A 12,192-nucleotide genomic window follows, 5' to 3' on the forward strand; every position below is an offset into this window, starting at 1 on the left:
GTACATCTTAATTATTGCATTATTAGTGACTTAATCAACCAGTATGTTCAACAACAATAAGAGACTTCATCAACAACTAGATCATATTAGTCGTACCAACAACAGGAAGCACAGTACACCTAATCACCAGATTTGTGGTACTATGATTATAAAGAACAGGAGATCCCGAATTAATCATTATTTCACAAACAATTCAGTGAGGCCTGCCCACAAATGAGTCCGAGTTATGTCTAAATCTCTTCACATTCTTGTTACTAGGCCGAAGTAGTTCCTGGATATGTTGTACAATCAGGTCAATTGCCACTGGAAATAGAAAAAGAAAATATATTAAACTTCTCCCTACCCGACATAAATCACATATAGCAAGACATGGAGGCCTGACATTAGCTCCATATTTTCTCCCAAGCTATGAGGGAAAGAGCCAAAAAAAACTCTCCTGTTTGGGGTTGAAGGAGTGAATCTCAACTCTTTGTGAAAAGTTTTAAGTTGAAAAACAGTCTAGTTTCGGTCAACTCAAGAATCTTCTCTCTCCAGTTGAAGTACTCCTGTCCCATTCATATGGGGAAAATCTAATCATCTCACTACAGGGTTCAGGGGAGAACAATTATACATGTTTAACACTATAGCAACAATAAAATATGTCATCACAGCAACACTTCAATAAAATAGTTTCAATAGGTCTCTACATAATACGTCAACTTTGCATAATTATACATATGTTATCAATAATGTAATATTCAAAGTTCTTATATACAGCTAAATCACAGCAATATAGCTGTCTGAAAGCAGTTCACAAATTATCATAAGGAGCTACCAGTCAATTTCTTTCTCATATCAATGTGGGGCATTCAGCCAGAGCTGTGATTCAATGCTAACATCTTGCACACGACCTTTTTTGGGCTGCCTTATCACACATACTCATTTACATCTGAGTCTACTGGAACACGACCAAATAATGCATCTTGTTCACAGATACAAAACAGTGCCTGTCTCTGCACTCAAACTAGTGACAGCCTATCATCCTACCACTGTGCCTCTGTGATAAGAGGGTACATAGGATAAGATTAAAATAATCATTTATTTTGTTCGGAATAGGAACCTCAACCCTTGTGGCCAGATCCTGTCAAATTGTCACATACTCAGCAAGCCCCATGTTTGTCATTTTAAGTATCTGCCTTCCTTGGCCTAGATTCCAAAGCTCAAACCTAAATGAGCGAAAGAAAGATTTAGATTCTGGTTGTTAATTAGTCTCTACCTGTGTTATCAGCTCCTCGTGGTATTATGACATCAGCATACTTTTTTGTCTGAAAAAAAATAACACCAAGTGTTAATTTGATATCAAGTACATGCATGTATCTTAATATCTATACACTGAAATAGTCTTGTTTTACTGTATAGAAAAGAATGCAAAATATTAAGATTGTGAAAAAGTGCTTCGGGCAAGAAAAATAAAGATTGCATTTCCATTCTGAGCAGAACAGAAATGATACTTGTATTGCTTGCTATTTTCATTCCCATTAGGAAATAAATGATAGACTATGATTAGATTCTAGATTTTAGATTCAATAATTAAACATGTCAATAGATATAGAGTCCCTATTAAACAAGGATACTCATAACTGATTTCAGGCAAAATTCATCCAGACATACGGGACAAGAAGTGTTAACACAATGAGCAGAAAAAATGAATACAACACCATAGCATAATTTCACTAGTGTTTTGGATCAGGTGAGCCAAAAATCAAACCCATATCTTTTCTTCACAATGAATAGTTCGAACAAATAAAACAATAGTTCCCATGTTATGTAAAAACAATTAAAAGAAACAAAACGAAAATTCAGAAAAAAAGTTTTGTTAACATAACTTACAGGTAAACAGAATTCCTCAAAGGCAGGTTTTACTAGTGTTGTGTACTGGTGAAGGATTTGCTCTATGTCACGTCCTCTGTCACGCGTATCTCTTAATACTGTAAGACAAAAAAAATGTATTTATATTTATCAACATTTCTTGCAACAGGAAACAAGCATACTAGGTAATACAAAAGCAATATATGTCACTTACCAGCAAGTTTTATATATTTTGTATCTTCCTTTGACAGTCTAAAATCTAGACCTGAGTTGCTAGTTAATAATCTCTAGTAGACAGTACCTTTCCTGAATAGTATATGGTGTCTTCTCACATAGCCAACATTCTGAATTTTGAGGTATACAGGTAAGGTATTTTGTTGGCCAAGTGATACTAAGTGTGAAAGGTAGAACTAAGTGAGAATGAACGGGTGTATCTCTGAACGCCAACATTTTGAATTTACCTGTAGGGCAGTTTGTTTTGATAGTGATTATAGTCTTTTTCCTAAAAGGAGTCTCAATGCCAACATGTAAATTTACCTGTAAAAATTACCTGATGATACTTACCTGGAGGTTAAATTAAGGATTTATAACCAAACATAATGCATTTATATGTATATCTAAAATATTCATTTTATCTGATATCTAATTTAAAAATGGCAATATAATATTATATGTGTGAAAATTATTGTATGTCCGGTTTTTTTATTTTTTTTAAAGGACATTTTTAATGCATAAACACATAAGATCCATTCCAACAGATATGATTTACACTTATCATCATCATCATCATCTTTCTAAAATATTTTGATTTATTTTCCATAGGTATATAAGTGATAATGCCCTGACGCTTGGTATCACATGGCCCTAACACATAATTGACCGTTTACATAACCAGAATTTATAGATCTGCTTCCAGAAACATTTGAAAAACTCTGAAGTAAATCCATCCGACCCGGGGCCCTTATTATTCTTCATGTTTTTAAGTGTTGCAGCTGCCTCATTCAAAGTTATCATACCTTCTAAACAAGTTGCCTCTTCTTCATTTAATTCAGGAATATCATAATTTTCCCACTATAAACCCCATATAATTGTTTGTATGAAGATTAAACCTCATGTAAAATAGCCCCTTGTTCTGTTATTATTTCCCCATTATCTCGCTGTAACTTTGGAACTACTTTTGACATAAAGTTCCTATTTTCTAGACTGTAAAAACAATATGTTGCTTTTTTCACCTTCCTCAATCCATAATGCTTTTGCCCTTATTATACTTCCCTTAATTCTATTTACTAAAATATTCTCTTATTTTTTCTTACTCAATTTTCCCTAATCTCCATTATTCTGACTTTCCATCTGCTGCATTTCATCTCTGAGATTGTTTTCACTTAACCTGCTTAGGTTTTTTTTAAAGATGTGTACAAAATTGTTTTTCCTATAATTTCAATAGCTGATTGTCTTTAACTAATTGTAAATATCTGTCTGGAATATTATTTATCATTTTAGGATTGTAAATAGGAAGACAATAATGGGCTTTTATTTCTTTTAGGGTATTATTTATGATATCAAGATAATTTTGGTCATGTAACAGTGAACTATTAAATTTTCACAAACCTCTACCTTTTTTAAACTCGTTATATTTTATGTAATTTCTGGTAAGGAATGGTCAGATCTGTAAACGGAATATATGCATGAATCAAAAATACTTGGTTATAAGCTTACAGATACTAAAATAATAGAGTATTACCTTACAAATACTAAAAAAATTGAGTCTTGCTTTTTCTTGGTCTACTCTTCTGACATGTATTTCTTGAAATATCAGGATGTTGCTCTCTGAAGACATCAACTAAATTAGAATTCACTGAGTTTGTATTACTAAGAAAAAGAAGGATTTTGACCGGTACCGGAGTAATACTTATAGTAAACAGTGTCTTCGAGTAATCCGAGTTCAGGTTAATAAATTTTGACTGTAAGTGATTATAAAAATCTTCAAAAGTTATAAATGGCGTTTTGCTCTTGCATTTTTTAAAAATTTTACTACTATTAAAAAAAAAACAAAAAAAGGGTTTTTGCCGTAGGTGCTCCAGCATATCGCCCTCAAACTGGCTATATTGCCTTTGTTGAGAGGTACATGTACATGTATATTCATTTTTAACTTTCTTTATATACATTTATGTTTCAGATATTTAAACTTTAATGCATGCATGTATGTTGTAAGAAAATAGGGGAAAATACAATTCTGTATGCCGCGTGGAACACAGGTAAATCTCAGGTGACTGTACAGGTAAAAAAGACAACTTATATGAAGCAGTATATAATTGCCTTCCCATTGTTTCCTGAAACAACACCTATAGCTACCTATTGTTAAAAAAAATGTTGGCGTTCAGAGAACACCCCGAATGAACCGTACCTCATTATATGAGTACATAGACTTGTAGAACGAATATTCATACCCTGCCTACACTGCTCTCCGGCAGGACGACGACCATCTGTCAGAAATTGTCCGTCCGTCGTCCAGAGCTACGTTATCGCAGCTAATAGACTTGATGCATGGCTGACTACACCTTTCCAGGACAGCCTGGTGTCTAGACCTGGTTGTTAGTATATAACCCTGATACATGACTATACCTCTGGACAGCCTGGTGTCTAGACCTGGTTGTTAGTATATAACCCTGATACATGACTATACCTCTGGACAGCCTGGTGTCTAGACCTGGTTGTGAGTATATAGACCAGATATACCCGACTATACCTCTGGACAGCCTGGTGTCTAGACCTGGTTGTTAGTATATAACCCTGATACATGACTATACCTCTGGACAGCCTGGTGTCTAGACCTGGTTGTGAGTATATAGACCAGATATACCCGACTATACCTCTGGACAGCCTGGTGTCTAGACCTGGTTGTGAGTATATAGACCTTATACATGACTATACCTCTGGACAGCCTGGTGTCTAGACCTGGTTGTGAGTATATAGACCTTATACATGACTATACCTCTAGACAGCCTGGTGTCTAGACCTGGTTGTGAGTATATAGACCTGATACATGACTATACCTCTAGACAGCCTGGTGTCTAGACCTGGTTGTGAGTATATAGACCTTATACATGACTATACCTCTAGACAGCCTGGTGTCTAGACCTGGTTGTGAGTATATAGACCAGATATACACGACTATACCTCTGGACAGCCTGGTGTCTAGACCTGGTTGTGAGTATACAGACCTGATACACGACTATACCTCCGGACAGACTGGTGTCTAGACCTGGTTGTGAGTATATAGACCTGATACATAATTATACCTCTGGACAGCCTGGTGTCTAGACCTGGTTGTGAGTATACAGACCTGATACACGACTAAACCTCTGGACAGCCTGGTGTCTAGACCTGGTTGTGAGTATACAGACCTGATACACGACTAAACCTCTGGACAGCCTGGTGTCTAGACCTGGTTGTGAGTAGATATCCCAGATACACGACTATACCTCTGGACAGCCTGGTGTCTAGACTTGGTTGTGAGTATATAACCCTGATACATGACTATACCTCTGGACAGCCTGGTGTCTAGACCTGGTTGTGAGTATATAGACCCGATACACGACTATACCTCTGGACAGCCTGGTGTCTAGACCTGGTTGTGAGTATATAGACCAGATACAAGACTATACCTCCGGACAGCCTGGTGTCTAGACCTGGTTGTGAGTAGATATCCCAGATACATGACTATACCTCTGGACAGCCTGGTGTCTAGACCTGGTTGTGAGTATATAGACCTGGTACATGACTATACCTCTGGACAGCCTGGTGTCTAGACCTGGTTGTGAGTATATAGACCCGATACACGACTATACCTCTGGACAGCCTGGTGTCTAGACCTGGTTGTGAGTATATAGACCTGGTACATGACTATACCTCTGGACAGCCTGGTGTCTAGACCTGGTTGTGAGTATATAGACCTGATACATGACTATACCTCTGGACAGCCTGGTGTCTAGACCTGATTGTGAGTATATAGACCAGATACCCGACTATACCTCAGGACAGCCTGGTGTCTAGACCTGATTGTGAGTATATAGACCTGATATACCCGACTATACCTCTGGACAGCCTGGTGTCTAGACCTGGTTGTGAGTATATAGACCTGATACACGACTATACCTCTGGACAGCCTGGTGTCTAGACCTGGTTGTGAGTATACAGACCACATATACACGACTATACCTCTGGACAGCCTGGTGTCTAGACCTGGTTGTGAGTATACAGACCACATATACACGACTATACCTCTGGACAGCCTGGTGTCTAGACCTGGTTGTGAGTATATAGACCTGATACACGACTATACCTCTGGACAGCCTGGTGTCTAGACCTGGTTGTGAGTATACAGACCACATATACCCGACTATACCTCTGGACAGCCTGGTGTCTAGACCTGGTTGTGAGTATATAGACCTGATACATGACTCTACCTCTTGACAGCCTGGTGTCTAGACCTGGTTGTGAGTATATAGACCAGATATACACGACTATACCTTTGGACAGTCCGGTGTCTAGACCTGGTTGTGAGTATATAGACCTGATACATGACTATACCTCTGGACAGCCTGGTGTCTAGACCTGGTTGTGAGTATATAACCCTGATACATGACTAAACCTCTGGACAGCCTGGTGTCTAGACCTGGTTGTGAGTATATAGACCTGATACACGACTATACCTCTGGACAGCCTGGTGTCTAGACCTGGTTGTGAGTATATAACCCTGATACATGACTAAACCTCTTGACAGTCCGGTGTCTAGACCTGATTGTGAGTATACAGACCTGGTACATGACTAAATATTTCAACAGCTTGGTGCCTTGACCTACTTTTGAGTATATCTAGACCGGGTTGAGAGTAAATCTAGACCCAAATTGTGTGTATATTTAGACTTAATTGTGACGCCTGGGTGTTAATGCTATAGACCAGAGATATGACTTTACCTCTCCTGGACAGTCTGGTGTCGGGATCAGTGTCAACAAAAAGTTTCATGTGGAACATGTCTCTTATTTCCTTCAGGTAGAAAACAAGGATTCCTTCAAATAAAACTACATCAGCAGGGTATATTGTCTGTGATTCTTCATCTCTGCAAATGAAAGTTGGATAACTTTGAGGTTGAAGAAAGCTTTTCTTACGATTTTTCATTTAACAACAGATACTAAAATGAAATCAGAAATCTCATACATGTGGTTAGAAAAGAGACTGTAAATTTTGAAAAACAAAATATAAAACAATGATCAAGTTACCAAATAACATCAAAGAAAGCACATATGAAAACATATTCATAGAGGAAATATTGGGCACATGATATAGTAATGTAGCCCGAGTTTCCTCTGGCCCTGACACCAGACAGAGGAAACCCTGGCTAATAATTATGGTGAATTAACTTAAACAAATTTAAACTACTAAGCTTTACCTGCTGTTCCTCACATAGTTGTAATTTGGTATATGTACAGTCTTTCCTTTCAAAATGTCTCTGATGGTTTTTATCATGTAATCATGATCAAAGGCATCTGAAATGATAATAAAATATCTGGTACTATTACTACTACTATATATATACTCCCGGTCATCCACTTTGTCTAAAACCATAATGGCTTATCATTAAACAAGTGACTTAATATGAAACAATGTTTTTTTTTTAATTATAAAAATGAAAATAAATATACACTTAAATATCACAACATTGGAGTCTCAAAGCAGTTCACAAATTATTATCCGTGGCTATATCTTTATTGGGCCTATTTTTGCCTATTTGATAATTGATTTCTCTAAAATAAATGATAAATTATTGCTGATATATGATACAATCTATGATGAGCAGGGTAGCAAATGATTGCTGTTACTGATTCAATTTGTCCTGATCATGATCAGTCATGACATGGACTACTGTCTTAATACAATGTAAAAACTGAAAATATAACTGGAGTTACTTCCCCTTACAGATAAACTATTTTACATGACATTTCCAGCACTACCCTATTACATACTCATTTACAGCTGCACAGAGTCGACTGGAACACAACAGAGTGAAGTATTTTGTTGAAGGATAAAACACGGACAGCAGCTTTGCTGAGATTTGAGCTTGTAATACTTTGATGACCAGCCGATCATCCTACCATTTGACCATTGGGCCTCTGTGTGAAGTTAGAGACTTATGTGTGATTATTCCATACATTAAATAGTCGAACACTATTATTAGCTAAAACAATAAACTGAACATCCACCTTAATCCACAACAACAGGAGCAGTACTTAAGTAACAGGTCAGCATACATGGATATAGAAATATGTAGCTTCTCCTTCTTTTTATATCTTATAGGTTAATTATTACCTGGGTGATCAAAGTTGAACTCGCCACGGAGAGCCCTTCTCTTCTCATCCTCGTTAAGACTTCTGTAAAATGAATCCTGGCTTATGATAACGACCTGTCTCTGATTATCATCCACCTCTGTTTGACCAAGCTGTTGCATTATCTTGGCACATACTGATGACTGGAACACACAAAATAAAATAGACAATTAAACAAGTGATTGGTGAAAGGGGCCACCCAGGTCCTTATAAAGATCAAGGGACATCAACATTTTAACAGTTTATTGTACCACTGACTGGCAGTATATTTAGGGGATAGTAAGTTGTTTTGAGTGGCTATACTGGCGATTAGAACATGAAATTTGGTTTGAACTCGAGACCGATAGGTCGAGAGTTTAAACCAAATTTCATGTTCTAATCGCCAGTATAGCCACTCAAAACAACGTACTATCCCCATTCTAACACGTTTACGATCGCATATATTTAGAAACATTGTTTTACAGTGCTACAAGTACGCTGTTAAGTACTCTGTGACCTCCGTTAGTGACGTGTCATACTGTGGCGGATTGACCAATAAGAGAGAAGCTATCAAAGTCGGTCAATTGGCCACGCCCATACTGGCGAGAGCTCGGTCTGTATGTTAACGAAGCGGGGTATTTGGATTGTTGTGAAAGTCCTGTTTCCGAAGATTTAAAGACATATTTGGATTTACGCAGTATGCTTAACGACATGTGCATTTTAACAAAGTCAGGGTTGATGTGTTTCTACAGGCTCAACCGTTATGTGAAATTGTGTGCACTTGTTCCATTTCATTTCGGATTTTACTTGACCTTAGATGCTTACACACGGACGAAATGAACGTTTCAATCAATAAATGACGGTAAGAATGATGTTAACGATTTTTGTTCAATTTATTAAGTTAATTCATTCTATTCGATTTCTTCACTTTCGATTACAATATCACGGGTCATCAATCATAAATGGTGCAGAGTGTTGAATTTCGCTACGAGTCGAACTTGACGCCATATTGTTTTGATTAGAAACGGGGCGTGGCTTAACACGATATGTCATGGTTCTATCGCAGATTAGAAGTCGGTCCGCAACCAATCAAAACACGCGTTGCAAACGAATCGTGTTAGAATTTACAATATGCTAACACAATAAGGCTTTCACAGGTTATCATGTGAAATAATCAACCATGCTTAAATGTCAAATATTATCTCAGTAAATATGAAAGAGGAGATCAACAGGATCTATTTTCATTTTAAGTTCGAAATTGAACAACTGATAAAGTATCATATATTTAATAGTTCACAAACTAAACCCTTCAGGACTCTAAAGTCAGAAGAAATCTTAGTTATATAAGTCTCTGGTCTGAACTAGTCAGGCACCCTATTCTCTCTATTCTACACTACTCCATCCTTCACAGTTAGGCTTTGTCCACGAAGTCAACCACAAGTCCACAACCCAGGTTCTATAGCTCGAAGGATATGCCTCTCAATCTCCTGTGGCTTTCCCCTGGTGTGATCATGATCAATGATGATAGGAGTAATGAAAAATACCCTGTCTGCATTGGGGTTCAAACTACAAAATAGTGACCTTCTTGTAGCGGAAATGGGCTTGGGTGAACTCTGGTGACCTGGAGGTAGCTCAACTGGTAGAGCATCCAGCTAGTGTTCAGAAGTCCCAAGTTCAGATCCTGGTCTGGCCGTGCATTTTTCCTCACCTATTACATTTGACACCCAACTAAATACCTATGGAGGTAGTATTTAAGGTCTTGTTGTGTGTCTTCAGGGTCAAAGACTTTGTTGAAGGAGGAGGAATGTAGCGGAATTGGACTAGGACATCTGGCTAGTGTTTAGAGGTCCCGTGTTCGAACCCTATTCTGGTCATGCATTTTCCCTCTCCTGTTACACTCTTGCTCTCAAGGCAAACATCCTACCACTAGGCAGAGACATATAGACATATATAATGTCTCTGCACTAGGCTAGAATAGGGAAAGTCCTCCTAGTCTGAGCTAGTAATAGTAAGGTGAATTATACACTCTCTACTTTACACTTGTAACAGACTCTAGCTCTAGTCACATGCTGCTTTAATTTGTTAATCTAAGACTAAGGTCATTATACACTCCAAAACAAATACATTTCCAATGGATTTGTAACAAAATTTAATCGTCATATTTAACAATCATGACTTCAAACTGGCACGACGTGTCTCCAAACAGTTGTTATCCTATCTTGTAATATTAGCATACACGATTTCGAGTCATGCTAGGACCTACTTATTTACAGTAGCTCATGCATGATCATGCAAGTACCCAAATTTCAATGTCCCAACTCAAGATCATAACACACTGCTTAGCATGGAGTATTACGACAACGAAATAAAACAATGGAATTAAATACGAATTTGAGGTCACCTTTCCTGATGCTGTTCCGCCAGCTACACCTATCATAAATGGCCGTGGTATTCTATCCATTCCGTTTATCATTTGGTGAATGGACGAATCGCTCACACGAACAGTCGCCATCATGAGCGCGTTTTTGTTTGTTGCACACGCTTGGAACACTTTATATACTCCTCTTAACATTGAGTTAAATAATCTTCACGGCTGCAACTTAAGTCGGTCGATAAATATTCCATTCAAAGTTAGATAATTAGAGTAACTACAAATTCTCACGCAATCACAAAACACGTGGTTTTGTGTACATTTTACGACATATCTGTTCACATCGGTTCTGTTTTACGGTAACTGGTTGTACTAGGGAAGCGCGTGGGTGGTTTGGTTTGGTTTGGTTTAGTTTAAACAATATTTTATTCATTAATCAAAATAATCAATACATATACAAATATTTGTTTATGGGGTGGGGAAAACAAGCTTATAGAGCTGATATTAATTCCTTTCCCATTTACATACAAGGGCAAATATAAATCTTCGAACTGGAACACCTTACCAGAGACATATATACAGATATATATATGTCTCTGACCTTACATATCAATATGAAATGAAATAATGATATTTATTGGTTACAATTAAAACCAATAGACATATATCGGTTCATGTGGTGACTAGAATTAATAGTAGAAATAAACAACAGTGGTCTGTAAATAAAATTACCTTATATAGCTACGTATAGATGTATGCCATTATACATTCGATAGATGACATAATGGGTTGAAAAATATCAGCTAAAACGTTTACTTAGCTTAATATAATTTTGTATTGTCAAGAATATTTGATCATTTTTCTGTATTGAATAAGTATAATTTCCCCCATAGCAAAGGTTTTTTTTCAGTTAATATTATATCTAACTGAAATAAAGTATTTTGTCTGATATAATGTTGTACTTGTCACACGATAGTAAAAAATGGTAAGTACTTTCTACTAACCCACATAATGGACTTTCCTCTGAATTTCTTATGTATAAATGTTGTTTAAAATTACTACATTTGAGCCTTAATCTTGTATGTAAGATTTGAAGATTTCTATTTCCAATGTTAAATACAATTTGTAACTTGGGATTATTAGTTTGTCCTTTTGTAAAAAGCCTTTGATTATACTGACAGACGGATTTTCTCGAATATCAACTGGTAATGAATTCCATAACTGTATTGAGGCATTTAAGAATGAGGTTTTGTAAAACTGAGTTCAGACTTAGTTCTGCAATTAATAAATTGAGAGTAAATTATTTGAATTTCGTGTATTATTCCTATGACTATCTGATACTTTACCTGGAATAAGATCTGATAGATAAAATGGAGTTTTTTCTTGTGATACATTTTATGAAACTGTACAATTTTGTGATTTTCCCGTCTTTTAGATATTTTTTTCCAGCCCACATCTTTATACAATAGATTTACACTAGACAATTTTGTAGCACCTATAACTATTCTTGCTGCTTCTATTTGAATGTTTTCTAAATTTTTATACAAGTAATTTGGTAAATTATCCTAGACAATATCAGAATATTCTAAAATAGGTCTAATAAAAGCAAAA

At 36.7% G+C, this 12,192-nt stretch overlaps 1 protein-coding gene across 1 annotated transcript; it reads right to left on the reverse strand.

The window, feature by feature from the left end:
- Positions 1–5: 5 nt before the first annotated feature.
- On the reverse strand, positions 6–10,894 carry LOC117322115 (uridine-cytidine kinase 2-like). The gene is made up of 7 exons (XM_033876872.1): positions 10,612–10,894; positions 8,215–8,374; positions 7,298–7,394; positions 6,825–6,967; positions 1,870–1,967; positions 1,256–1,304; positions 6–303 (listed from the first exon to the last, which is right to left on the reverse strand). The coding sequence occupies exons 1-7, from the start codon at positions 10,780–10,782 to the stop codon at positions 194–196; spliced, it is 828 nt and encodes a 275-aa protein (XP_033732763.1). The 5' UTR covers positions 10,783–10,894; the 3' UTR covers positions 6–193.
- Between the last annotated feature and the right edge of the window lie 1,298 nt (positions 10,895–12,192).

This window comes from Pecten maximus, chromosome 2 (genome assembly GCF_902652985.1).
Source record: "Pecten maximus chromosome 2, xPecMax1.1, whole genome shotgun sequence".
Taxonomy (NCBI): Eukaryota; Metazoa; Mollusca; class Bivalvia; order Pectinida; family Pectinidae; genus Pecten; species Pecten maximus.